Genomic DNA, 27,964 nt, shown 5'->3' with positions numbered 1-27,964 from the left:
ACAGAGGCCCTGGAGATCAAAGTTCTATGTGTCCTGGGACTTCCCTCTCATCCCAGTCCCTGATCAGGGGAAGAGGACAGCCCAGCCTTGGCAAGAATGGATAAGCACGGTGAGTGGGGCTGGAGGTAGGGTGGGGACTGAGGACAGGGCCATTGACTCCTGTTAAGTGTGGATGCAAACCCAGTGTGGACCAACTCACCCATCACCATAGCAACGCCAGAGTAGAAGTCCAGCCTTTTCTCAGTTACTTGTACAAGCCCTCTCCTCTCTCTTTCCTGAATATTCTCGACATCTGCTCCCTCATCTTCACCTGCTGTTTTCGGGACCTTTGTCTTCTCTGCCCGAACCACTGTGACGATGCCTAAGTGGGTCTCCCTTGTCCTGCAGAGAGGCCATCCTAAAACACAGCTCTGAGCATGTCCCTCCATCAGAATGTCCAGTGGCTCCACCCTGGAACGACAAAGTCCAAACTCCACAACCTGTCACCCAAAGTCCCAACCCTCCTGTCTAACGTCGTTTCCTATTCCCATTTCAAAAAGTTCCAGCATCCCTTTCTGGCTGCGCACTAAGTCTGGCCTTTTACGACCAAAAAGCTCCTTAGTGTGTTTTCCTAAAGAAAAGTACAGTGGTTCCTGACTTTCCAGCTTCAGCAACATCAAGAACTGGCAGAATCTTTGAAACAACTTTTTTGGGGAAAGATTTCAGAAGGCTTGGATGAAATTCAGAGGCCCCTCTGTTACCTACCTCGTCCCTGCCTGAGATGGTTGTGAAGAAGAAGGGGCACAATGTATGGAGAGTTTAGCACAGTGATTGCATACTGTGAGTCGTAATGAGTTGGTGCTCATTACATGTGAGTTGGAACACTAATTTTATCATTCTCCTTTGTCCCCAACCTCTTTAAACAGGACAGGCAGGGGTCAATTGCAATTTTCTTGACCTTTTCAGGGCAAACCACGGTTGTATCCTCCCTGCCCTCCTCCCCCTGCTTTTTGTTAGAAGTCCAGCTCCCCAGATCCAGCGGATAGCAGGGCACACGGTGGTGCCAGGGGAAGAGAGGGAGGCTGCTGAGTAGTGGACACCTCCCAGTAGAGGCCAGGTTACTTTCAATGCCCCCCACCCCCCGCCCCGGGTGGGGGAACTTCCTGCCTGCCAAGACTACTGTGATGAGTTATGAAGTCTGTGCTCTCAACAAGGGAGGGACAGTGGTGGCTGAAATCCAGCTGGCAATTGGGGTCAAGCCCGGAAGGAGGCTTTTCCTAATTGGCTCACTCCCAGCACCACTCCTTTTCTTAACTGGCCTGTCCATGTTGTTGTTGTAGGTGGTGGTGCTGATGGTGTGTGTACATAGTGGGGTTTTTAGTCTGCCCAGAGGGGGCACTTTTTTCAATTATTTTCCTCATCGCAGCTGGGCTTCCTCAAGGCAAGGCCCACTTTGAAGAAGGAAATCCTACCCAGAAAACAAAATCTAAACAACTCTCTAGAAAAGCTGCACTTCAATGTTTATTGACAGCCTACACAGAGATCAGTTCCCACCCTAGAGCCAATGAGAAGGAAGGTGGTGATGAGCCAGCACAGCCTCTGGGGGTTCGGGTTCGGGTTCGGGTTCGCAGCCCTCGTTGCTGCGCCTTGATGATTGCCTCCCAGCAAGCCCTGGGCTGGGCACTTTACAGAGATGCGACCTGATACCTGCCTCACGATGGGCACCACTTTTGACAGATGGGGACACAGAGCCTGACATGACTTGCCCCGAATCCTCAGCAAGGAAGAGTAGAAACCTAGGAAATGGCGGGGGGTGGGGGGACAGCCCTAAAGGCCTTGTCTCGCCCGGGAAAATCCTGCACACTCCGTAACCCTCTCTTCGAAATCCTACTAGCCTGGTGCGTCTCGTGCATACCGTCCTTCAGGCGCCTGTCTTTTTGGGGGGTCGGGTTGTGGACAACAGCCAGGGTACCCGGCTCTTCCCCGGGGACAGCGGGCCCGCGCTGACCTCCTCCCTCCCGCAGGAGTGAAGACTCCCTTGTGGAAGAAGGAACTGGTAGAGCCGCAGGCCAGAGAGGTTGCGGCGGCAGAGGAAGAGGAGGAGGGGTTGGAGGAGGAGGACGACGACGACGACGAGGACGAGGAGTTGAGGCCGCGGGAGCAGACGGCGGCCGAGGGCGAGGCGCAGTGCCGGGAGGCGGAGGACGGCGAGGGTCGCGAGCGGGGCTCCGTGTCCTACTGCCCGCTGCGCCAGGAGTCCAGCACCCAGCAGGTGGCGCTGCTGCGGCGCGCGGACAGCGGCTTCTGGGGTTGGCTCAGCCCCTTCGTGCTGCTCGGCGGCCTGGCGGCTCCGGCGGACAGGTGAGGGCGCGCCCTGGCCGGGGCGGGCCGCACGCGCGAGGCCGCGGTGGGCGGGGACCGCGCGGGGCACTGAGCGTCCCGGGCCCCGCGCAGGAAGCGGAGCCTCCCGGAGCCGCGGTGCGTGCTGGAGACGCGGCGCCGGCCGCCGCGCGCCGGGGGCTGTGCGCGCTGCGAAATCCTTTTCTGCAAGAAGTGCAGGAACCTGCACAGCCACCCGGCCTACGTGGCGCACTGCCTTCTGGAACACCCGGATCTGCGTGAGGCGCGGGCTTCGGGGGGCGCGGGAGCCGCCGGGGGCCCCTGAGCGCCCCCACTGCCAGCCTTTGTGCCCTCCGTCCTCGCCTGACCCCAGCCTCCCCACCACCTTCTCCTCTCCTCTGACGCGGGGCGTTCTCCAGCACATTCCACAGAACAGCCCCTTCCCAGAGCCGCCCTGCCCGGAGCGCCTCCTCTGAGCCGGCAAGTGGGCCCACCTGTCACCGAGCGTCCACCCAAAGCTGAGCCCAGCATCACCTGGAGCTCCATGCCTCCGTTAGCGCCTCCCGAGGGCTTCCGCCCCGGGGGGCACACAGTGCCTACCGCCCACCTGACTCACGTCCCCTGGCACAGCCTCACATTCATCTCTTGGGTATTTCAGGTCCGCCTGACCCAGTGGGCAGAGGCATTGCCTCGAGAAACTAACCCCTGGGTTCCCTCACCGCTGAGAAACCTGCCCCTGCCCCTCATTCAATAAAGCCTTTAATCAAAGTGTCAGTGCCTTGAGGTGGGGGCCAGGCAGCTCCCTTGAGGGTGATAAAGACCCTCATTTCCCCTCCCCAGGGTTCAAGCCAGAGGGAAAAGGGCAGGCCAAGAGCCTCCTCCCTCTATCCCCGCCAGGACTGGGCGGAACAAAGCACTTGCATCCAAGGGCAGTCAAAGGCCATTTCCCCCCACTGCACAGAGAAAAAAAATGAAAGCGCAGGGCCAGAAATGCCCGTGGGGAGCTGAGGGCTGAATCTTGCCAGATCTTTCTCCCCTTCTGCTGGAAGCCTGGTCTTGCCAAGGTCAGTGTGTGTGCAAATGAGGCACTGGCAGGTGTGGAGGGCGGAGGACAAGAGACCCAGATGCTAAGACGGAGACTGCCTGAGGCAGAAGACAGGCTGGGGAGCTGGTTCCTTCTCCAGGAATCCCAGCTATTCTTGGCCAGCCAGCAGGAGCTCCTGGAATGCTGCGTGTGTGGCCCGAAGAATGGGGCCATTGTGAGTACCAGGCCTCCCCCAGCCTGCAGAGACCCCAGCGCCTGCAGCAGAGCAGCCCTCCAGAGAGGCCCCTGTCCTCTCCTTGCCACCCATGACTCTCCATCTGGCCTGGGGGGTAAGGGAGGGCAGGAACATGTTGCTTTTTCAGGCCCCCTCTCCGCATCGCAACTACTCACACAGAAGTCTGTGGTCTTGGCTTGGATGAAAGAACATGGTTCCAGCGTCTCCAGCATTCGTGCCCCACCTGTTCTTCACTGGCAACCATCCCAAGGAAGATTGATGCCCGCCTCCAGGCCCAGAAGCTGGGGGGGGGGGCACCTCTTTATTCCAGCCTCCCCACCCCCCACCAAAAGTCAGGCCCAGCAGGCCTGCATCAGTCTCCCTCTTGTTCTGGGTCCTAACCACCCCCTTCCCTCCACCCAAGGCTCTCTGAGGTTGGAAATCCTTGTACCCAACCCACCCAAGCTTCCTGGAGGTGAGGCCTCTCATTTAAGACAATTCTCCAAGAACTGAGCCAGAAGGTCCTGAGGGGAAGGAGAGGTTGCCAAGTGGTCGCAACCTCTCCATGGAGTTTTACATCCTCCCCGGTTGCTCAGTGCCACGGCCTCGTGGACAGGAAGTGCACCTTTAGCAGAAGGAACAAAATCCCCAAGGCTTAGGGAGGAAAGTCCTTTGGGGAAAGGTTTGAGACCCTTTTCGGCTTCTGCTTGGATTGATCCCACAAAGTTCAATGTCTTGAGAGCACATTCTTCAGGGAACAGATGCAGACGTGGTCTGGTCTTCTGCAGGGAGGCTCAGAGGCTTCCAAGACAGGGCTTGCCCCTGGGGCAGGGGACACACGTTGGCCATAGGGCATCAGTTCACTAAGAGGTGGGGGCGTCTTCAAAATAGGGCACCCCCCGAGTTGGCGTGCCAGCAGCCCATCCAGGGCAGCTCTGTGGCCCAGCGGCCCGAGTCCGTCACCTGCAGTTTGGTCTGGTCAAGGCGCCAGTAGCGGTCATCTCTGAAGAAGATGATAGAACCGTCGGGCCGGGGCAGGGCACCACTGACCTCCTCAGGGACACCGTCCCAGTCCTGCAGGCCTCGGGGGTAGTAGGGCTCCACCTGCAGTCCACCTCGGGCCAGCATGTAGTAGCGGGCACCCTTGAAGAGTATCAGTCGACCCAGAGGAGGGAAGAATAGGGCCGCGTCTGGGTGGCGGGGCAGGCCTCCTGCCCGGCACAGCTGTGGTGAACCCCACACTGGCTTAGGGCCCCGGAACCTCCAGCATCGGCTCCCTGTAGGGCATCGGGAGAGCCAGGGTGAGCGGGTGGCTCTCGCCCTTTGGTCCTCCACCTCACCTGTGTCCCCCCATTCCCCTGCTCCCCCTCATCCTAGAGCCCAAGGTGGTTAGTATTTGTGATAATCAAAATGGATCACACAGCACTAATAATTCGTTACACCCAGTACGGAGGGACTGTTGTGGCCTAGACCTCCAGCAGGTGTCAGCAGAGGGCAGAGGGCACTGTGGGAACCCATCCCTGGGAGGCGGGAAGCAGGCCCCTCCCTGGGTAGGGAGTGGACTACCAGGAAGGCCAGTCACCATCTTTTCTACAGAGTTCTATGAAGGCAGGGATTTCTGTTTTGTTCACTACTGTAGCTGTAACACCTCCAACAGTGTCTAATGAATACAAGACATTCAATATGTGTTGAATGAATGAAACTACTCAATATACTGCACACTCCTCAGACATCATGCTGTTTGAATTCTCCTTCCCCAAGAAACCTGAGGGATTATTTTCCTCATTCAAGAAATTCAAGTCCGAGAGTTAAGTGACAGGCCCAACCTTACACAGCCAGGATGCCAAGGAGGTAGGACTTTCCGCTGGATCGCAGAGCTCGGGAGTGGTTCTCTGTTCCCCTTCTAGACTCTTCTCTGCAGCTCTCCCACCCTCTCTCTCTGGGACAACCTCCACACCCACGCCCCCCAACCCATCACTGAAGGAACCTCCTAGTAGAGGTCCCTGGGGTCACAGGTTCAGATTGGAATTGAGACTCCTCCCTTCTGTTGACCTTGGACAGAACACCTCCCTTCTCTAGGCCTCAATTTTCTCATCTGCCCCAGGACTGGTACCTTTGAAGAAGTAGAAGTCCCCATCATCCAGTGACACTGCAGCAGCCTCAATGTGGGGGGGCAGCCCTGCCCACCTCTCCTGTAGTGGGTGTGGCTCAGAGACATTGCCATTCGGTGTCACCTCCCAGAAGTGGCTTCCTTGAAAAACGTACAGTCGCTGTTGCCCATCTGTCCGGAGACAAGAGAGTTGAGGAGTGACCATTGGCCTCCTGCCTTCCTTCCAGGGAAGGTGCTTCCCAGGCAGAGGAGAGAAGATGTGGCCTGCTCAGCTGGGACAGAGGGAAGTGCACAGGACGAAGCAGCGTTTTGCTTGGCGTGGGCTTGCTACCCTGCAGGATGCTTGTGGCTTGGGATTTCTGGATTTTATTACTCATAACCCCACCTTGTATTCCAGCTCTGGAGACCCCTGGAGATGTGGGGGAGGAAGGAAAAAGGAAGTGAGGCACACGTGGGACCATCTTACCTACAGTGATGGCATCGAAGGAAGCATGGCAATATTTAGGACCCTGAATTTCAGGGCGCCTTCCCTGTGTTCTGTGGGGGTCCCAGGTCTCGAAGTCAGTGAACAGCTTTCCTGGGAGCTGGATGGCCACTGAGCCCCCCTGGGGCTTCCCTTCATGGGGAAGGAGAGAAGAGGGAAAGAACACACACGGGTTGGGGCGGGTGTCGAGGGCTCAAGACCTCCCCTTTGGCTCCTTTCATCTTTATCTGGTATGAGAGGCAGGGAAGGAGAGTGGGGGTGGGGGTGGGTTAAGAATGGTCCTTGGTTGTTGGTATTAACCACAGCACTAAACTCAAAAGTCCTCTCTTCTGCCCAACAGTCTGGGAGAGAGGGACCCGTTGGAGTGGGGGACCAAACAAGAGTTTGGCACTAAGAAGGACAGAAGGTTCTCTTCCCTGAGTCCTGGGCAACATAGATGGCATGAGGACATGGTTCGGGGGCCCAGGCTGTGATAGTTACAGCAATTATAATAATTACAACACTATTTCACTTAGGAGACTGAGGCAGAGTCCAACAAGCTTAGAATTTGGCACCAGCTCCTGCATCCGGGTCTACAGCTTTCTAGCTGTGTGACCTTGGACAAGTGTTCTAACCTCTCTGAGCCCCATTCTCCTCCTCAGTGGACAAAAGGATACTTATGTCGTGAGTGTATTGCATGTTAAGTGACTGGCCGGTAATATACATCCATGAAATAGCAGCTGTTTGTGTAGGTTTCTTAGGGTACAAGAGAAGTTCATGGCCACTAGTACTACCGCCCTGTGAGGTAAGCAGTTATTATCTCGCAGAAGGTGAAACTGAGGGCTCCCAGGGGGTAAATGCTCTGCCCAAGAGCAGCTGCTTAGCACGAATGGCATGGGCTCTCGGCCCTGCCCACGCACCGTGCACTCTGAGGGAGGACAGCCCTGGTTGGGCGGCAGCACTGGTCAGTTCATCCTGGGGAGCAGACCTCGTCTGAGTCTACCTCCAGGCAGAGGCCCAGGCTTGGAGGGAAGTGGGCACCAGCGTCAGCGACGCGGGAGGCTGGGGGGGGAGCAAGTGGAGCGGGAGCGAGGGCTGGCATGGGGGAAGACGTGGGACCCCTGGCTGGGTCTGGGTGACTGGGCAGGGATGCGAGAGGAACTGCCAAGACCGGGGCTGGGCGGGAATCCGGAATTGCATGGAAGGGAGGGCTGTGCGGCGCGGGACCTAGTCGGGATAGAGAGGCCAGGCATGGGGGACAGCAGGAGCGCGAAGGTTTTGGGATTTGAGGGGAGCCTGCGGCTTCCGGATCGGGAGGGATCGGTGGCGGGGAGGCCGGGTTCCCACGCTGGGGACTCGGCTCCGGCTTGCAGCGCGGGCGTCCAGGCCCCGGAGGCGGGGCGGCGGGGGCTCACCATACAGGTCCTGCACCGCCAGCACGTCGTCCCAGCTGAGCAGCGCGTCGCGGCCCAGCCTCTTGTAGTAGGGCGCCATGAGCGCGCGCGGCGCGGGCGAGTGGGCCAGGCCGAGCGTGTGGCCGATCTCGTGCGCCAGCACCACGAACAGGTTGCGCCCGCGGCGGCGGCTCAGGGACCAGCGCTCGTCGCGGTCGAAGTGGGCTTCGCCACGGCGGGGCAGGAAGGCGTGCGCCAGGGCGCCCCCTGCAGGCGGCGCAGAGGGTCAGGGGGAGCCACCCGCCCGCGACACCCCCAAATTCCACCGTCCCGCGCAGGGGCCAAGGGGTGGGTGTGGCTGTCTTCTGCTGCATAATTCCCCTCCTAACGACGTCTGTCAGAGGCTGAACTGTGGAGCGGTGAACTGATGGCGAGGCTATGGGGTGGAGGCGCCTAAGAGGCAGCGTAGTATACACACAGCATGAGACCAAACTGCCTAGTCTTCTATCCTGGTTTCACTATTTTCTAGCTGTGTGACCTTGGGCAAGTAGCACCCCCTCTGATCTGAAATGGGAATGATGATAATGAGCTTCTTCCTCACGGGGTTATGCTGAGGATTAAAGAGGGATGTGGTATATGTGTGTGTTACGTATAATATTTAGTGCCTCGCCCGTAATAAATGCTGCATAGAAATTATTTTCAAAAAGATATGGGAATAGGTGTAGTGGTTATCCCAGAGGTGGGCATGATGAGACCTTACGGATGTTGGTACTGTTTCTTGATCTGGGTGCTGGATATGTGTATGGGTGTGTATAGTATCTTTAATTAAAATTATATATATTTTTGTGTTCTTGCCTTCTTCTGCCGGGGCCCCTTTGTGGGTCTCTACCTGCCAGGTTGTAGTAGGAGTGAGCAGAGGGAGTGAGCTGGATCAGTGATGTTCGAGCTTGTGACATGCCCCAGAGGGAGTTTATCAGTCATGCAGTTCCCAGGGCCTCACTGTTCACAGTTCACTTTCTGCAGGGGCAGGGGTCAGTGAACTGCGCAGCGATGATGTTGGCCTAGAAGCCTGCTGAGGGTGCTTCCAGCGTTGCCTTCTTGGGGCCCAGGCCAACGGGGAATGCCTGCCATTAAAGGAGAACCGCAGGGAGTGTGGGGAATGGGCCGTGTATACGAGGAATACATGCCTCCTGTTTTGAATATGCCTCGAGCAATGTTAGCCCTTTCCATTCAATTCTCCCAATAATCCTGGGAGACAGATGGCAGGTTTCAGAGGGAGAAGGCCTAAACTCAAGAAGACAAAGCACCTGTTCTAAATCAGAGAGCTTTCTCCCAGTCCAGCACCCTCTTAGCCACCGGACCCCACGTGGGTGTGGGCATAAACATCTCATGTAGATATCATGGGTGAAGTGACTCACATGTAAGAATACGTATGTGTTACATGTGGATTCCTGAAAAGCTTAGATTTCTCCCAGTCCTACCCTGGGTACCACCAGCAGGGCCTGGATGTTGGCTTTGCTCTGAGTGGGCTTGTTGGAAAGCAGAGGAGTGTAAGGGAGGTGTGGGCCCTATTGCCCAGGCCACGCAAGGTCTCAAGTCCCCACCATGAAGGGATCTGATCAGGTCTCCTTCCCTCATTAGCAGGAGGAGATGCACAGGGAGCCTGCGTTCAGGTTCTGAAGGCCAGTGTTGGGCAGAATGGGAGGAGAGCAGTTTAAGCTGCCTTTAGGTTGGGGGCAAACAGGAGAACTGTCTGGGCTGTGGGAATGGGAAGCACTTCTGTGACAGGTAGGGGGTAGAATGCCTCTTGCCCTGTGGCAGTGACTGTGGTAGTGGATGCAGGGAGGGTAGGAATGGGGTAGCGGTGGCCTCTGGGTGTTTTCAGGGTGTTGGTCTGGAGAATATCCATGTTTGGAGGACAGGAGAGGTATGGGGCTCTCTAGAAGCAGAGGATGGATGACGGGACCTCAGAAGATTCTCCCAGAAAATACTCTGGAATTTGCAAAGCACTTTCCATGCAGAAGCTCATCTGGCTGTCCTTTCAGCCATGTGGCACACAACTGGACAGAAACCATTGTTCCCATTCTACAGATGAGGAGACTGAGGGCTCTTTAAAAGGGAGTGCAGCTTGGTCAAGGCCAAAGCGAGAGTTTAGGCTCCATTGCCCTCCCCAGACAGCCTTTTCTACCGGGTTCCCCTCCTGCCATGGGAGAGAGAGCCTCTGTGTCAGCACCTGGGCCATCAAAGGCGTTGCCCAGTCCGTCGTTGTGGTCCCCTTGGAAGAAGGTGAGGCGGATGTCAGCGGGGACTGTGGCTGGGGCCTCCCAGAACTCCAGCGCTGAGACATTGCTCCACAGCTGGAAGGCAGCTCGAACAGCCCCACGAACTGCCGGCTCGGGTAGGTGCTGTGGCCAGTTCACCAGGCGGTAGGAGAGGTGCTGCTTGTACCACTTGCTGCCTGCCAGCCAGAGAGGCCACATCAGTCATACCTGCCTGAAGAACCTGGTGCTGGTCCCCGGGGACCCGTATGATGGGGAGACAGGCCCTCGTCCAGGGAGTCCTGGATGTGAAGGCAAGAAAGGCACAGCCCTCGCCCTGGGAAGATCCCATCTGGCTGGGGAGACGCTGCTCTCCTGCACACAGGACTACCTTTGTCCTGGAGAGTCTCCGGTCTAGTGGCTTAGTCGGGGGAGGTCCCCGGGGAAAATGTGATCTCTGCCCAGGAAGAGCCCCCAAAACCTGAAGGACTCTCTGGTCTGGGGTCTTTTTCTTCCCCACAGCCTGGGCTGAGCCTGAAAACAAGTCTGCATCTCTTGCTGGTGACAAATCCCTACCCCTGCCTACTGTGTCAGGGGCTGAAGGAAAGATGGGGCCACCGGGGCCACAGCTGTGACCCCCTCTCACCCCTTCTTCCTCTCTACTCTTCAGGCCCACCTGCCCCTCCCGTTCCAGTGCCTCAGGCCTGCTGCCAGAGAAGCTACCAAGACCCATTTATTAGCGTCTTTCCCTGACCCCTAGCCCCCACCCCCCACTTCCTCAGGGACTCTCAAGAGCTCGGAGGTGAAAACAAATAAGAACAAAGGGTGTGTTTTGTCACTCACTGACAGAGAGAAATTTTTCCATCTCCACTTAGTTACGAGTTTCTATTCCTTTGCCCAGAATTGTAATTCCTCCCTTAGGCCTAAGACTCTGGACTCTTGCCCAAACCTCAGGTCAACTGAGTCCCCCTACAGCTCACCACACACCCAGGACCAGGGTGCTTAGAAGGTCCAGAACCCGAGTTTTTCACAGACTATTTCTGAGCCTTGTAAGCTCAGGGGCTGAGACGGTGATCCCAGGTGGTGGAAGATTCACAGCTCAGAGGCAGACCTCATGGGCCCAGGGAGTGCACAGGTATCATGCTATTTTGGGGGCCCCAGTTTCCCAAATGGACCAGAATTCCTGATATATGGGTGACAAGGAGGTGGCCAGGCCAGTGAGCACAGCCCTCTCTTTCCTTGGAGGAACAATTGAAGATTCAGACCTGCTGTCCTTCTGTCTTGGGGAAGTCCTTGCCCAAACTGGGGAAGAGGGCTAAAGTCATGGAAGGTTGGCCATCTCCTTACCAACCTCTCTGCTGTGTTCTCGGGAAATTGAGACCAGGGGGAAGGGACCTGTCCAGGGTCACAGAATGAGTGAGTAGCCAGGCTAGGCCCTGAGCCCAGGCCCTGACATCTGACACTGTGCACTTTCCACTATACCACACAGGTAAGCAGGCACATTTGCTAAGACTCAGGGCTTGTACATTTGTGTAAACATGCTCCTTTCGGTCAAAACAGGGGCTCTGCATGAGCTGAAATTCTCCAGATGGAAGGGAGGGTGGTAGAGAGCAGAGGAGCTGAATGCCCTTTCCCTCCCCCTCGCCCCCCTTCATCCCCCATGGAAGTGGGGGAGGGGCGGGTCTTTTCTCCCACCCTGAGCCGAGCTCCATTCAAGGCAATGCTGCCTCCCTGGGCCTGTTTGGCCTGGCGGCCACCCAACCCCTCCCAGCCAGTGACCCAGCCTCTGGGAGGGAAGAGGGAGGGATTCTTAGGAAGGGAGGGAGAAAAGAAAGGCAGAGGGAAGGTCTGGGGTCCAGAGGTGCCTCAGAGGGCTCTGGACTGGCTGGCGCTGGGCACTTCCACACCTCACTGTGGATGTCTGACCCCCAGACTCTCCCCGCCCACCTTCAAGCTTCTAGAAGTGTGAGGCAGCTCCTTCTGCCTCTTTGCCAATGGTGGGGGAGGGTAGGCTTACTCCCTGGACAAGAAAGGGAGAGGGTGGGCACTTCTCTCACTATAGGTAGCCAGGGAAGGTGACAGCTCGCAGGATAAAAATCCTCTGAATCTGTGTGTGTGTGTGTGTGTGTGTGTGTGTGCACATGTGTTTGGGGGAGGATGGGGAGGACAAACAGGAACAGGACTGAGAGAAGAAAATGGCTAATTTTTCTTGGGAGGGGTTGTTGGTGTGCCCGCCAGGAAGGAAGGAATGCCCTGGCCAGCAGCCTGAGCCCTCTGTCCATCCTAGAGCAGGCTGGCCGCCTCCGGCCCCATCCTGAACTCCGGGCCAGGCAAGGCTGGATTCTGTAGCGACTTCTAGGCCACAGAAGCACCTGGCAGTGCATCCCCCACACCCTTGCTCCAAAATCCAAAAGGGAAGAGGAAAGGTAAAGGACACCAGGAGGAGTGCAGACACCTCGCTGGGGGAGGACCCTGGAGTCCTGACGTCTAACAGGCAATGGATACTGAGGAAAGAGCATGGGTTGGAATCCCAGTACTTCTGCTTATAACCTTACATAGCAAATTATGGAATCTCTCCAAACCTTAGTTTCCTTATTTGCAAAGTGCAATTTATAAGACTTGTTTCTGGTAAAAATGAAATGGCAAATGAAATGGCAACATATAGCTGCTGGGCGTATGGTAGGTGCTCAGTAAATATCCATTCACTTCTCCTTCCTTTTCCACCCCAGATTCACCCCTGTGTCCCCCAAACCCACCAGATTCACCCCTATGTCCCCCAACTCCCATCAGATCCACCCCTGTGCCTCCCCAACCCCCACCAGATTCACCCTTGTATCCCCTCCACCCCCACCAGATTCACCCCTGTGCCCCGCCCCCCAACCTCCACCAGCCCCAACCCCCCACCAGCTCCATGAAGGACCAAGGGGGATTGAAAATCTCCCCTGTAGGCACAGAGCGGACCAGACATTCAGAATGAGGTTGCCAGATTTAGCAATTAAAAATATGGAACACCTAGTTAAATTTGAATGTCAGATAAATAACAAATAATTCTTTTAATAAAAAGTGAGAACAAAACAATTATTTTTTGTCCATCTGACATTCAAATTTAACTGGACATCCTGTATTTTGTCCGGCAACTGTACCCTTGAACACGACTTTGTCAACATAGCATTCTCCACAGAATAGACAGTCATGGGCCTGGAAATCCACATTTTTAAAGCACCTACCCATGTTCTGGGGTTTTCACATGTGGAATCTCATTCAGTCTTCCCAATGACAAGAAGGCTTGGCCACACCCTGGCTATGTGGCCCTGGGGAAGTTCCCCAAACTCGTTGTCCCTTAGTTTGCCTAACTGTAAAATGAGGATAAATGGCACCCATCTCACAGGATTGTTATGGGATTAAGTGAGTTAATCCATTTAGAACCATGCTTGGTGCATCATAAATGCTGAGTAAGGGTCAACTGTTATTATTACATTTTCTTTCCTAAGGAAAACATAGGAAGTGTTCAGTGCCTACCAAGCATACAGTTCCTTTCTAGGGAAACTCTTCCCCTAGGGGATAAAGGATGTCAAGCTTCTTCGGGTCACGCTGTGAGCAAGAGGGACAGTCCCTGCCCAACTTGGCCACTGCTGTCTGGACCAGGGGTCAGTGTCAGACAGTGGCATGGGGCCAGGCTGGCAGGGCAAGGCCACCTGCCTGGGAGATGCCTTAGCTTGAATCTCTGTCCCAGATGGAGGCTCCAAATTAAACAGCAACAAATGGACTCCATCGGATTCAGATACTCCCTTGAGAAGGCATGAGAAGATGTCGCCAGAAGGAAGTCTCCCTACTGCTCCTGGATGCTCAGGAGGCATCGTCCCAGTTCTCTGGGAGACCACCTTTAGCCTGGTGGTGGCATGCTGAGACTGTGTCTGGGGCTGCCCCCACCCTCCACTGCAAGCCCCTTCCCCTGGGTGGTCAGGGCCCATCTCTACCTTGCAGGCAGAAAGGGCCTGGGTCTTGGGTGAGGAAATGGAGCAGTGACACACTGCTGAACCCAGAGCCCCAGCTCCAGGAAGGCTGAGCCTTCCACCTTGCCTGTCCAGAAACACAGTGGGATGCAGAACAGGTCGACACCAAGGATGTCTGGAGCCAGAGTCTGGCCCCCATCGCTGCCATCCTCCAGTAGCTAAGGGGAGCCGCCCATGACTTCCTTCTGGATTAGCTAAGAAATAAAAACGACCTATGTGCCTCCTGATCTGCTCATAACAGATATCGTCGGCGAAAGTGGTTAATGCAAATTAAAAGAGGCAATGACCCATAGTGCTCATGGTAAAAACTCAATTGTAGATGAAAGCCTGACTGAACAAGCCTATCTTGTTGGAAATCTTAAGAACTGCCGACATCGATCAGAGAAAATTAGTACAAACAAGATGTTAAAACCACACACAGTGAAACCTGTTATCGATGAAGAATTGCTAGAAGTAATCAAATCTTCGTAAATCTTAGATCTGTAACTTTTGACCCTGGAAGATTGCATTTGGACAAAAAGGAGAAAGAGGAGGAGAAGGAAAGATAAAAACAAAACTACGAAAGGAAAATCACAATAGCAGAAACTGTGGTGTGTAAAATGAGCTGTGATGAAATGTCCAGAAGAGGCAAATCTGTTCTACTAGGAACAGAAAGTAGATTTCCTGTGGCCAGGAGGGGCTGTGGGGAGGGGATAGGAGGTAGGGAGGAGGGGAGGGGGAGGAGGAGTGACTGCTACCGAGCATGGGGTTTCTATTTGAGGTGATGAACATGTTCTGGAATTAGATGGTGGTAATGGTTGCACAATTCTGCGAATATACTAAAACCCATTGAATTGTACTTGTTAAACGGGTAAATTTTATGGTATGTGAATTATATTTCAACAAAGCTGTTAAAATGTGCTGTAGACAAAATAAAACTGATCAATAGGTCATGTCCTTGTTGAAGAATTCTTGTGAAAAAGGCATTGAATCTGACGAAAATAACTTTGGGACACTATAAAGCAAAATGTTGGCAACAGTTGAACTGCCCTGCATCACAAACTGATGGAGGGCTTGATGGGGTTTGCTCTGGAAAATATGTGCCCAATGAAAATTCATCAACGTGGGTGTAATTCTGATTTAAATGTCTGTGTTCACAAACACGGCCCTCTAGTTGAGGGGTCCTGCTCACCCACTGCTTACCCACTGCTCACCCCTCTCTCGCCCTAGGGAAGAGTTTACAGACAAAGCCCCTTGGAGGCTGAACTGGGTTTTTCTCCGGCCACGGGGCTTCCGGGTATTGAGGAATCCCAGCTCAGCTAGATTTAAACAGGGCTCACTCACCTTGCTTTGCAAAGCGTTTCTTCCGCCTCATTCTGGCCAGGCGTCCAGCAAACAAGGCACTGATCCTCTCCGTCCAGGCCGCCTGACTGTCTGTGTCTGCAACCCCACAGCGGGGCCGTGTCATCTGGCGCAAGGTGGCAGTATCCAGCACGCCACTGATGGGCAGCTGGGACACCCACTGGAACTCTCTGTCAGGAGGAATTGAGATAAAGGGTCACAGAGCAAGGGTAGGGGGTGGAGGTGAGGGCAGGGAGATTTCCCTGGGGACAGAGAAGGGAGGGAGCCATGGAGTGTGGCCCTTGGACACAGGTGGGAGGCCAGCCTCCCAGGAAGATGGAGGAGGCTACCCAAGCTTTGCCCTCCAGCACCCCCAAGTTCCCCACATCCCTCCATCCTACTTGAGGGCATTGCTGAATCTTGTCGAGGTGAGGTCTTTGGGGACCTGGTCCTTGAGATATCCGTACTTCTCCAGGAATGCCTGGGGGAGAAAGGAGTGTCAGCCTTCCCATGGTGTGGCATCCTTTCCCCTCCCTTGGTCTCTGAGACTCGGTGGCACATATATCATGCCCAATCTCACCTTCATCTCAACAAAGGGGAAGGAGTCCTAGGACCAAAGTCAGAAGGATATAGACTCAGTTCCTGGCCACCACTGACTAACTTGATGGTCTTGGGCAAGTCACTCAATATTTCTGAACATTAGTGTCCTTCATTCTCAAACTGGCCAAGCAGTCCCCACCCAGCATATTTCACAGCATGGTCAGCAATCACAGCAGGGCATGCGGCACAGTGGAGTTAGGGGCTCTGGAGTCACGTTGGCCTGGGTTTTAATCTCAGTTAGCAAGCTATTTCTGTAAACTACAGGTTTCTTATCCGTAAAAGGGGCTTAGAAATAGTACATAGCTTACAGGCTTTTTGGTGAGGCTTAATCACAATAGTGAATACAAAGTACTCAACACAGTGCCTGTCACCTAGGAGGGGTCCATACAGAGTAGCTATTATAAATATAAATATACACTGTTCATATGCCTCAACTCTGCTCCTGAAGCATCTCTCCTCTCTATGGAGCTGCCCCGTATTATTATTATTATTTTTTTTTTGAGAGGTGGGGAGGGGCAAGGGGGAGAGAGAGAGAGAGAGAGAGAGAGAGAGAATCCCAGGCAGGCTCCATTCTCAGCATAGAGCCCGATGTGGGGCTATACCCCATGACCCTGGATCATGACCTGAGCCCATATCAAGAGTTGGATGCTCAACCGACTGAGCCACCCAGATGCTCAGGGAGTTGCCCTGTATTGATCAGAAGTTGGGCTGGTCACCTGTGGGCTTTGTCATGCCTGGATTGGGAATTAATTCCCTTTCTAATTCTGGCTTCTTCCTAAACAATCCCATCCCCCCCCCCCCCCCCCCCGCCATATATATTTAAGGCCCTGTGAACAACAAATGCACTTGCTCTCAATTCTACGGTTTGTCTAAAAATTTGGCTCCTTAGGAAAGTCGTTTTGGGGGGGTGCCTGGCTGGTGCAGGTAGAGAAGCATGCTACTCTTGATCTCAGGGTTGTGGGTTTGAGTCTCTTGCTGGGTGTAGAGATGATTTAAATACATCTGTTTGAATTAGAAACCTACAACATGGGGCGCCTGGGTGGCTCAGTCGGTTAAGCATTGGACTTTGGCTCAGGTCATGATCTCGCGGATCGTGGGCTCGAATCCCACATTGTACACTCTGCTGTCAGCACAGAGCCTGCTTCAGATCTTCTGTTCCCTTCTGTCTCTGCCCCTCCTCTGCTTGTGCACATGCTCTCTCTCAAAAATAAATAAACACTAAAAAAAAAAAGGAACCTGCAACACTCTGTTTTCATGCATTCATTTGTTAATTCATACAATGTACTAGGTACCCTGCAATGGTCAGCAAGATACCCCTAAAGGAGCTTATACACTTGTGGATAGAAACAGACAATAGAAACCCAGATAACAAGTAAAGGGGGCACTTTTGGTGCTATAAAGAAAAGAAACTGGGCGATGTGATGGAGAATAACTTAAATAGAAAGTTTCCACCAGGAGGAAGAAGGACCAGGTCAGAGAAGGACCACCAGGTCAGAGAAGGACCATCTGAAGAGCTGAGAGTTTATGTGAGCCCTAAAGAATGAGAAGTTGCTGGCCATGCAATGAGGTAGGAAAGGGTATTCCAGGCAGAGGAGCAGCCAATGCAGAGCCCTGAGCTAGGAACGATGTTGCTGCGTCCAAGGAGTGGAAGGAAGGCTGGAACACAGAAGTGTGAAGAAGCAGTATGTGGGATGAGGCCACAGGGAGAGGCAGGACTGTCACCAAGGTAGGAAATGGGAGTTTTATTTGGGTCTTGATGATGGGTTAATTGTGGGGAATGAAAGAAAGAGAGGAATCCTGGGGGCGTCTGGGTGGCTCTAGTCGGTTGAGCGTCCGACTTCGGCTCAGGTCATGATTTCATGGTTCATGAGTTCGAGCCCTGCGTTGGGCTCTGTGTTGACAGCTCAGAGCCTGGGGCCTGCTTCCGATTCTGTGTCCCCCTCTCTCTCCGCCCCACCCCTGCTTGCGCTCTGTCTCTCTCTTTCAAAAATGAATAAACACAAAAAAAGTTTTTGTTTTTTTTTTAAAAAGAAAGAGAGGAATCCAGGATGGCTCTTCAAGTTTTGCCTTGGATGGCGATGCTATAGACTGAGGAAACCAAGGAGGGGAACAGATGGGGGTGGTTGGGACAAAGATGGACACTCAGATGTCAGGCGGCCCTGGTTGTATGATCCTGAAGCTCAGGGGAGAAGCTAGAATCTTCCAGCATGTAGATGATGTGACCACTATGATATCACAGCTGGATGTGATCCTCCGGGGAAATTAGTGTAACTGGAGAACATCTTGTGGCCCAAATGCCTGTTACCCACTGCCTGTCCTCACACACCTGGAAGTTGCTCTCCCCGCAGCCATGTGTTTGGAGGCCAGTGGAGAGAAGCGTGTGACTCACTGTCCTCACCTATCACCAGCCCTACCCTTCTGGGAAACGATGCACTTGGCTCCCTGCTTGCCCTTGTCACTGTGAAAAGCCTCATCAATGGATTAAAAGAAATGTCACCTCAGCTGCTTAATTCTTATGCAGACACACATTGTGTCTCCAATTTTACCCTCCTTGCTGTGTTACCTATATGGAAATAATTTTCTGTCTTCCTTGTCCTCTCACTCACTTTTCTTTGCTATATATATTTTTTTTAGGTTTACTTATTCTGAGAGAGAGAGAGAAAGTGAGCAGGGGAGGAGGGACAGAGAGAGAGGGAGAGAGAACATCCCAAGCAGACTGTGTGCTGTCAGCACAGAGCCCAATGTGGGGCTCAATTTCATGAACTGCAAGGTCATGACCTGAGCTGAAACCAAGAGTTGGATGCTTAACAGACTGAGCCACCCAGGTGCTCCTCTTTGCTGTATTTCTTTTTTTATTGTTATTAATTTTTTAAATATTTATTTTATTTTTAAGGGAGAGAGAGAGTGCACACGTGCTTTCATGAGCGGGGGAGGGGGAGGGGCAGAGAGAGAGGGAGACACAGAATCTGAAGCAGGCTCTGAGCTATCAGCACAGAGCCTGATGGGGCTTGAACTCATGAACCTCGAGAACATGACCTGAGCCAAAGTTGGCACTTAACTGACTGAGCCACCCAGGCGCTCCTGCTGTATTTCTTAAATCAATTCCAATCACAGCTGCTGTTTCAAGGAAAAAGTGCAAACAGAGAATGAAATGAGACACTAAGAGCCAGGATGGGCAAGTTCTTAAGCGTTTGCAAGTATCCAGCCTCTGTTTTGTGAATTTCATTATATCTGCCTTCAGCGACCTCCACATCCTCTTCTCAATAAAGGGTTCCCATAAGGAACCCTTATTCTAGACAAAAGAATACTCCCCAAGTCCATTTGATTATTTTTCTGCACTAATTTATTAGTATTTCAGTACTATTTTCTTTTTTCTCTTTCCAAATGTATACTATTTGGGGATGCATAATGGATTAAAGGGGTTCTAGTGGCTTAATCTGGAGACTATGTATTGCCTAAAATAGTGTGGCATCATGGACTAGCCACCAGGGTTGGAATCAAGCATCTGTTCCTGACCCTGACTTTGGGTGGCCAGGGACAAACTACTTAACATCTCTGAGCCTCTGCTTCTTTACCCACAATGTGAAAACAAGAATAGCCTCAAAGGATTCTCAGAAGGATGAAGTAAAGCAACGGACATCTAGCGTGCATAGTAAATACTCAATGAACAGTTGATCTAGTTGATTTACCTTAGTAGAAACCTAACAGACTTTTGGAATGTAACCCATCTAAAAAGATGGGAAACGAACACTCTGAACAAGGCAGTTACACCTCTGTTCTCCATTCAGGTGCTCTATCTTAGACTTGCCTCACCCCAGCCAGGTACCTTATTCTCTTCCTTGCCTCCTCCCTTTCCCTCGGTGAGGATGGATAGAGTGGCTTTAAAACAATTTTTTTTAATGTTTATTTTTTATATATAGAGAGAGACAGAGTACGAGTGGGGAGGGGCAGACAGAGAGGGAGACAGAAACTGAAGCAGGCTCCAGGCTCTGAGCTGTCAGCACAGAGCCCGATGCGAGGCTCGAACCCACAAACCATGAGATCGTGACCTGAGCTGAAGTTCAACGCTTAACCAACTGAGCCACCCAGGTGCCCCAGGTGCCCAGCCAGGCTTTCTAAAGGAAGCCAGGAAATCAATGTCCCTTAGAAGCAGATTTGCCGAGTGACTTGGGAGAGGCTGGGTCACAGGCTAACAAGCTGGCACTCCCTGTGCTCCTCCCCGCAAGCCCGCCCAGCCCTTATCAGAAAGTTGGCTCTGGTTCTGGAACTATGAGGTCTTGGACAGTGCAGGAGAAGGGAGGGGGTACTGACTAGCGGCGTCTCCTGTTTCCTGGCTGGGCTGCCGTGCCTGGTACTTTGGCAGGCACGGTGGTGTGGAGGGCAGGATGGGGGTGGAGGCCTTTTTTTTTTTTTTTTAGGGGTCCTTCAGAGAGGAAATCCTGGGCCTCTCTTCCTGACTGGTCTCTGGGACCCTGCGGGTTGCAAGCCAGAGCTGAATTCCCAGGAGGCTGTGTGAGCACATGACCAGGCCAAGAGACAACAAAGGAATGAGAAAAATAAATTTTAAGAATTTGACATTCTATATTTCCATAAAAGCACTAAAATATTATAATAGCAATGATCAGAACTTAAGGATTCCCTTATACTTATTTTATTTTTAATATGAACATTAATTTTTTAATGTTTATTTACGAGAGAGAGAGAGAGAGAGGGAGGGAGAGCGAGTGCACAAGCGAGGGAGGAGGGGCAGAGGGGGGGAGGTTCCAGGTTCTGAGCTGCCAGCACAGAGTTTGACATGGGGCTCAAACTCACGAACCCTGAGACCACGACCTGAGCCCACGTTGTACACTTAACTAACTGAGCCACCCAGGCGCCCCATGAACATTAATATTTTTAATATGAACATTTTAAAATTACATATAAGAAGGGGCCCCTTCATGTCCTCAGTGCTGAGGGCTCTAAAGTCCTGCAGAGAGGAGGCAGAGCCACATCCCTGGGTGTTGTCCCCTAACTCTCTTCTGTGAGCTCATTTGCCAAGCCTCAGTTTTTGCCTGCCAAGGTGACAGAAATGCCCTGTCTGCATGGGATAAAGAGCAGGGGTGTGGGGCAGGTGACAGTGTGGCCAAGGGATCCCAGGAAGAGACACAGGACTAGGAGGTGGAGCTCCTGTTCTCATTCCAGCTTGATCACTAACACCTTGGAGGTGTCATTTCCCTTCTGGGCTGTCATTTTCCTAGGGCTTTTCCTGGGATCTCTTAGGGACCCCCTGAGCTCCACTTGGGGTCACCCCCATGGAGGCTGTGTCCTGGCAGCTCCTCTCAGCCTTGCAGTTCCAGACACCACGTTTTCTCTTTTCCCTGTTCTCCACCCATCCTCTCTCCTGCAGATCCCAATGCTTGAACTGAGCAGAGAGGAAGGTGGAGGACTGTGCCCTTCCGTGATTCACCCTGCTCAGACCTAGAAGCTTGTGACAACCTGCCTCACCCACTTGCTCAGGGCTGGGGCCGCTTCCCCGGGGAGTCGTCTCTAAGAAGTCCTGGGAGGGGCTGTGGTGTCTGGGTAAAATGAAAATGATTCTCCCTGGGACCCAGGAAGCTGAGTGGAATTGGAACTCTGGGGTTCTAGCCTTGCATCTGTCCTGACTTGCTTTGGGAGGGTGTGTAGAGCCCAGCCCCTTTAGTGCTTGAGGGATGGGGAAATTCTGGTCATTTTGTATCAAGGCAAGACTAGCAATGAGGTGTAGCAAAATGAATTGAGGCTTGAGTCGAGAATTCTGAGTCACTGGCCTGCCAGGGCAACAGCACTGGGCTGTGTCTTGAGTTTTATTCCTTTGCTACTAAGAACTGTGTGTCCTTAGGCAAGTTCTGTGCCTCTCTGGGCCTCAGTTTCTTCTTCCATAGAATGAGAGAGTTGGATTAGAGCTAAAATGTACTCCACCTTAATCTACCATCATGACCTTGCCTCTGTAACCGATTAGCTACGTGAACTATGACAAAGTTACTTAACCTCTCTGTGACTCAAAGTGTGACATGGGGGTAAGAATGCTTTAGGTTTCTCACAGGAGTGTGGTAAAAATCCAGTAAGTACATGCCTTGGGAAAGCTTTATGATAGTTGCCCCATTAAAAACGTTGTGTCCCCCACTATAGTCACAGAGAGCTATTGCTAGAAAGGAACTGTGTTAGGTAAGTCTAGGAAGGGCAGGGCCCAGTCTTACATCTAAAGAGTGGCCGTGATACCCTCAGTATCAAAGAACTGCAGGAGCAAAACTGAGACCAAGACTTTTTAAATTGCAAAATGGCAAGCTCATGCAGAAACCATGTTGCTTTACCTGTGACTTATTTCATCTCGTATCACCTTTCATTGTGATTTCATTCTTTCCAGAGTGACTCTGTGATTATCTTTGTCATTCAATACATCTTGAGCACTATTAACCAAGTCAAGATGCAAGGGATGATAGTTGGTGTTCTGCCTTGGCATGTTCTAGAAATAAAAATATTTTCTGGTAATCAGGAACACAGTGAGTCCTTGACTAGTGCAGAGCTTTTAAGGGGTTTCCACCTTTGAGTTTCAGAATCACCTTGCAAGAACATAGGCAGGATGGGTGTTGCTAATCCCATGTTAAAGATGGGGAAAGAAAGTCTCAGGAGAGCAAGCAGTGCCTTGCTAAAGTATCCTAAGTGAGTTCAGATCCTCTCTACCTATCCCTGGATGTCTTATTTGACATTCAAACAAGTGACTCAGAAGCTTTAAAACTGAAGGCAAAGCTTCCAACCTGCTCTCTCCACTGGGGAGACAATTCTTAAATGAGAAAAAGGCAAAGCTGGGGATGTTTCTAGCTGGATTCCTCCCACCTCTTCTGCAAGCAGGTTCAGGGGCAGAGCAGAGGAAAGAAGATGTTTAGGTGGTGGACTCTGGCTTTCAATAGAAGCTGGGATCACATCTCCCATCACACCCCAAACAGGTCTTCTGACAAGCTACAGGTATTCATTCATCAGGACTCAAGCATGTTCCTTCCCAAAGACAAACATGTTTCCGGGATGCTTTGCCTTTGTTCTCTGGCTCCTGGAGTCTACGGAAGGCCCCAGGGCAGTAGGACCAGCTCAGACCCTTTCCCTTTATTTTGGGCAAAGTTTCCCCTTCCCTCTGACTCCCTGCCTGTCCCCCCTCTTTCCCTTGTCCCTAGTCTCATATTCACAAAGTTCTGTCTGGGAGTAGCTTTGATATCTCTTGCTGTATTCCCCGCTTCTTTCATTTTGCATCCTTAAGGAAGTTGGAAAAAATTAGCTGGTCAGTCTCCACCCAGACCCCTCTTGTACTTCTTCTAACACCAAATAATCATACTGAATGGTCCTCACTAGGATTGCAGGGCTAAATTTAGGGCATGAAATTATGCTCTAACCAGAGTTGTCTACCTATCTTGCTGCTATGTTCCTGCTTCCACCACCCAGCTTTTGCTAGATTTCTTGGTTTTCTACTGTTTTGACTACTGCTTTTCCACCAACTCATGGTTCTCTGGGACCCTTGAGAGCCTCTATTTACCCTGCATCCATGAGTCACTGAGCTGAGCTGAGGAATGGCTTCCACGCCCGGGCTTCTGGGCTTCTGACTCACAAAAAGTCAAATGAATAGCTCTGGGGTATGAGAAACAGACACTGCATCTGGGGGTGGAGACTCCACAGAAGCTCCAATGTTTCCCTGGAGAAATGAACTAGCCAGCCCCTTATTGTACTGACACAACGGGAGTAGCTATGCAGATATGCATAGACCACCAAGGGGAAGGCAGGTCTTGGACGTACCACCTGGGTGTTTTAAAGCAGGTCCAAGCACAGCACAGTAGGTAGATCCCTTGGGACAGTCTGTGTCACCCAAAAACAGAATAGGGCCTGATTGGGATCAGGAGGGGGGCCGGGGTGATGAGGTCATTCATCAACTCTCAATCCTGCAACTCAGCAGTGGAGGCCCTTCCTGCTCACTAGTGTCTCGTAAGCAGCCCTAGTTTTCCCAAGTGGGCAACAATGAACTTGTTCATAATGTAGCTTTGTGAGCAGTCAGTCTCCTCCTAGGCAAAGCCCACTTTGCAAAACCCTCAACTTTATTACTTTGTATGCACACAAGGGACACATACAGCCATGCACACAGGACGCAGGGATAAATACGGAGACATGGGAATGGGAATGCAGACACATGCACACAGACAGACATGGACACACAGGCAGATGAAACGGACACACACTCACACACCCATACAGGCACTGGCACACAAACACACCAAAGCCAAAGAATGTTAGCTCTGGGAGAGTCATTTAAGAAATTTTACTCCCTCATTTTAACAAAGGAGGAAACTGTAGCCTGGAGAAGTGAGGGGACTAGCTCAAGATCACACAGCTGGTTTTTATTCTTTCTTTCCTTCTCTGTCCTGAATTCTGAACTTTGCCCACAAGCTCAGCAGGAGTGCTGTGCTTTGCTTGGGGGTCTAGCTCTGTACCGCAGTCAGGGAATTATACCTGAGCAAAGAGCCAGGGTGATCACGGGGCTCACTTTGTGTGGTTCCCTTCTGTGGATGGTTGTATTTCCCCAAGTGACCACAACAATAAGAACATTCCCATGCTCTTCTTACAATGACTTCAACACTCCTGCCACCAGTTGTGGGGTCTGTGTTCCTTCCCCTTGATCTGGAGCTTGTGATTGCTCCAGCCGATCGATGGGGTGCAGCAGAAGCAATGCTGTGCAACTTCCTAGTGTCAGTCATAAAGAGGATAGGACTTCTGCCCTCTCTCTGTCTCTCATCACACTCATCCTGGAGACCCAGTCACCACATTTGGGCCCAAACCAGCCCACATGGAGAAACCATGTGGATGGGCCCATAGGAGAAAATCGTGGCCCCCAGTTGACAGCCAGCGAGCCTTCAGATGATCCCATCCTCAGACATTGTAGAGCAGAGACAAGCTGCTCTTATGTGCCCTGTTTGAAATTCTGACCCACAGTATCTATGAACATAATAAATGTTTGTTTGACTTTACTAAGTTCTGGGGTCATTTATAATGTAGCCATAGTAACTGCAACACCATCTCTTAGGAATTATAGCCCTGTGCTGCCTCTTGTCCGATGCTGAAAATAGTTGCCTCACATATTTTGCCCTGTGTTATTGTTCTAGGAGACCTAAGTCACCAAGCCAGGACTTTAATCCGTTCTCTAAAATAATGATAAAGATAAATAATAACAGCAACAATATTGAAAGCAACTTCCTTTTATAGACTGCTTTCTATGGACTGGGCATTGTGTTGAGCATTTTATATACATTATCTCAACGAAGCCGCATAGCAGTCTTATGAAATAGGCATTTATTATTAACCTCCTCTGTACAGAGAAGAAAACTTCATAGAGATTAAATGATTCACTTATGGTTTGCACACAGGTCTGACACTGAAGCTGATGCAATTGACCATATACAGAAGCTCACACAGACACACTCACACCCCCCAATCTGCATTATATATACATACATATGTACATGCCTAGGCATATAAAGATGCATACACACCCATTACACTTTTCCAGGATTTTTTATACATTTAAAATATTTCTTGTTCTCAGAGGTAAAAATCCCCTTCCCCCAATTTATGTTAAATAGACTGCAAGAGACCCAATCTGCTTAGTATTATGCTTCCCAAGCACACCCCAAGATAAAATTCTCTCCATCTGGGGCCACCACAGGCATGGGCGGCAGAGATATTGTCTCTGTTCTCCTGCCAAGGATTGTCTGGGACCCAGACTTTGGGGGAGGTGGGGCGGGACTCTTAATAGGACTTGGCTTGGTAGACAGAAGCCTTCTCCTGGGGCCATGAGAACTGTGCACTTGATGTTGTAAGTTTCAAAATTCAGTGAAACACAGTGATTCCCAAACATGCAAAAGCAGAGAGCACAGAACAAGAGACCAGTGCTTGGAAGGGGAGCAGGTGAAGGAGTTTGACACAGGACCCCCCTTGTTGAAATAAGGTAATTTCCAAATATTCCAGAATAGTGATGGGAGCTGGCTGATGGGATGAAGAGCCATTCAATGGGGGCCTCTTCATTCTGTAGGTTTACTAGATTCAGCATGCCTCTTCTTAGGAAGAGGAATGGGAGGTACTGAGAATTTCTTGGCTGGCAGTTTCAGAACAGGAAAGAAGCTCTTAGGGAGCAAGAGTCTCAGGGCAGAGCACTGGGCTCAAGAACTTAGAACTTCTCCTTGGGGCGCCTGGGTGGCTCAGTCCGTTAAGCGATGGACTCTTGGTTTTGGTTCAGGTCATGATCTTGGGTTCATGAGATCAAGCCCTCAGTGGAGCCTGCTTGAGATCTCTCTCTCTCCCTCTGCCCCTCCCCCTCCCTCGCTTGTGTTAGGCACGTTCTCTCTCTCTCAAAAAAAAAAAAAAAAATTAGAACTTCTTAAAATAGTGGAGACCCCAGTTCTAATCTTGCGAATACAGAGATGGATACTGATGTATTATTACAATCATCTTTATCTGGAAAATAGATACCCCAAGTGGATCCCCACCCCTGCCTTCAAAAAGTTCCCCTTGTGCAATCTACAGCAAGCAGCTGAATTCCAAAAGAAGGAAAGTGAAATGGGAAGTGTTTAAGGTTCACCTCCAACTCTCTGCCCCCTTTGTCAAATTCGGTCCTGAAGCACTGTTCCAAAGCTCCTTAGAAGCAATCCTTGAGACTATATGTAATATTCTTACCCATTTTACAGGTTATGAAACTAGTCCCGAGCTTGGGCGCTGACAAGCCGCTGGCTCAGTGGCAGTACCAGCCCAGGAAGCCAGTGTTGTCTCCTGTGTCCCTGGCCAGTCAGCGGTACTCTCTCCACCTCATCAATCTGGGGGCCTTTGCAGCCTCTGGGAAGGCTCGGGGCATCGGATGAATGAATGGCCAAGTCTCCCCAGCCTAGGCGGTGAGGGGCAGTAGGTCCGTGTCAAACTAGGGTGCAGAGGCCACTTCTCTCTCTGTTGTTGCCCGCCTGTCCCATCTTGTCGCTCCCTCCTTCCCCCGTCCGGGAAAATCAATGCAGATCCGCGTGCCTGGGTGGTCCCAGCCCTGGCACGGGGGAGAATGTTCCCCAGACTCTTTGTGTGCAAGTGTGTAGAGCGCGGACACCGGGAGGGTAGTGCAGATTGCCGGCTCAGATGGGACGGCTGGGTGACCTGACTGCAAAGTTCTGGGGGGTCTCTAGCCCTCGGCTCCCTTTCCGCCCTGCACACATCCTTTACCTCCGCTTCCCTGCGCAGCTCCTGGCCTCCGCGCTCGGCGAGCTGGGCGTCCAGGCCGCCCCACAGCAGCAGCGGCAGGGCGCGCAGCAGGAGGCCGACACGCGCCGCCATCTCGCCGCCGCCCCCGCCACGGGGCGCGGGCACGTGGGGAGCCGCTGAGTGCGCGGCTGCCCGAGGCGGTCAGTGGTGCCCGGGACCCCGCGGATGCTCCAGCTCTGCGCCGCCCCCGCGCGGAGGAGGGAGGGCCTAGGGGCGCTCCGGGGCCCCGGCTCGCTGCGCCGGGCCGCCCCTCTGGCCGCTTCGCGGGGATCCGGCCCCAAGTGGTGCAGACCAGGCAGTGCCTGCCGGCGGGTCGCCGGCGGGGGACCTGGAAGGCAAGGGAGGAAGGGAGGGAGGAGGGGCGGGGGCCGGGCACTCCGGCCCCACCCACTCGGTTCCGCCGCTGGAACGCGCCGCAGTCCCGGAGCCTCTTCCTCCGGCTGCAGAGCCTGGCCCGGTGCCCGCCGCCGCCCTGCCCACCCGTTCTCTCTCCAGCCACCTCCAGTTGATCCGAACTCTCCGGGGAGGGCGGGGGAAGAGGGGTCTTCTGGAGACTGTAGCTACCCTAAGACTTCGATCAAGAGGGGGCGGGGCGGTGGTGTCCTGGCCTACCAGAGGGTCACTGATTATTTCAGTCAGGCTGGCAGGGAGCGAAATTCTGGGCTAGGAGAGAAGGAGCCCTGGGTTGGGATCAGAAGAATTGGGTTTGAGTTCCAGATCTGATTCTTTGCTAGTCGTGTGAATCCTGCCTCAACTAACTTGCTGTCTGCGTGGTCATGGGCAAGTCACTCACCCTCTCTGAACATATTTTTCTCATCAGTAAATGGCGATAATGAGAATACCAATGTCATGTGGTTGTAGGGAGCATTTAATGAGCAAATAAGATCTGTAAGTAACTGAGTACTGCCTGACATCGTGCAGTACCCGATAAATAAATAG

At 52.5% G+C, this 27,964-nt stretch overlaps 2 protein-coding genes across 3 annotated transcripts; one reads left to right on the top strand and one right to left on the bottom strand.

Moving 5' to 3' along the window:
* Positions 1-4: 4 nt before the first annotated feature.
* CE1H17orf50 (chromosome E1 C17orf50 homolog) lies at positions 5-3,087 on the top strand. Its single transcript, XM_049636600.1, has 3 exons — positions 5-109; positions 2,004-2,340; positions 2,434-3,087. The coding sequence occupies exons 1-3, from the start codon at positions 97-99 to the stop codon at positions 2,642-2,644; spliced, it is 561 nt and encodes a 186-aa protein (XP_049492557.1). The 5' UTR covers positions 5-96; the 3' UTR covers positions 2,645-3,087.
* MMP28 (matrix metallopeptidase 28) lies at positions 3,069-27,386 on the bottom strand. 2 transcript variants are annotated; one of them, XM_049636595.1, is made up of 8 exons: positions 26,987-27,386; positions 15,538-15,617; positions 15,140-15,327; positions 9,779-10,003; positions 7,567-7,812; positions 6,155-6,304; positions 5,692-5,859; positions 3,069-4,855 (listed from the first exon to the last, which is right to left on the bottom strand). In XM_049636595.1, exons 1-8 carry the CDS (start codon positions 27,095-27,097, stop codon positions 4,461-4,463), a joined length of 1,563 nt encoding a protein of 520 aa, XP_049492552.1. In that variant the 5' UTR covers positions 27,098-27,386; the 3' UTR covers positions 3,069-4,460. The 2 variants fall into 2 exon arrangements, with proteins under 2 accessions (XP_049492552.1, XP_049492554.1); XM_049636597.1 differs by lacking the exons at positions 3,069-4,855; positions 5,692-5,859; positions 6,155-6,304; positions 7,567-7,812; positions 9,779-10,003 and adding an exon at positions 14,003-14,311 and having other exon boundaries at positions 26,987-27,371.
* Between the last annotated feature and the right edge of the window lie 578 nt (positions 27,387-27,964).

Source organism: Panthera uncia, chromosome E1 (assembly GCF_023721935.1).
Source record: "Panthera uncia isolate 11264 chromosome E1, Puncia_PCG_1.0, whole genome shotgun sequence".
Taxonomy (NCBI): Eukaryota; Metazoa; Chordata; class Mammalia; order Carnivora; family Felidae; genus Panthera; species Panthera uncia.
Note: the sequence above shows the minus strand (reverse complement) of the source record. Positions and strands in the feature narration are given on the sequence as shown.

What these genes read in the sequence shown, in the direction of transcription:
- CE1H17orf50 (XM_049636600.1), top strand. An exon ending in CTGGCGGCTCCGGCGGACAG is followed by an intron (nt 2,341 to 2,433) that starts GTGAGGGCGCGC and finishes GGCCCCGCGCAG; the next exon opens with GAAGCGGAGCCTCCCGGAGC.
- MMP28 (XM_049636595.1), bottom strand. Translation starts at nt 27,097, where the DNA reads ATGGCGGCGCGTGTCGGCCTCCTGCTGCGCGCCCTGCCGCTGCTGCTG. An exon ending in AGCTGCGCAGGGAAGCGGAG is followed by an intron (nt 15,618 to 26,986) that starts GTAAAGGATGTG and finishes TTTCTCCCCCAG; the next exon opens with GCATTCCTGGAGAAGTACGG. An exon ending in CAACGCCTTTGATGGCCCAG is followed by an intron (nt 7,813 to 9,778) that starts GTGCTGACACAG and finishes CGCCGCCTGCAG; the next exon opens with GGGGCGCCCTGGCGCACGCC.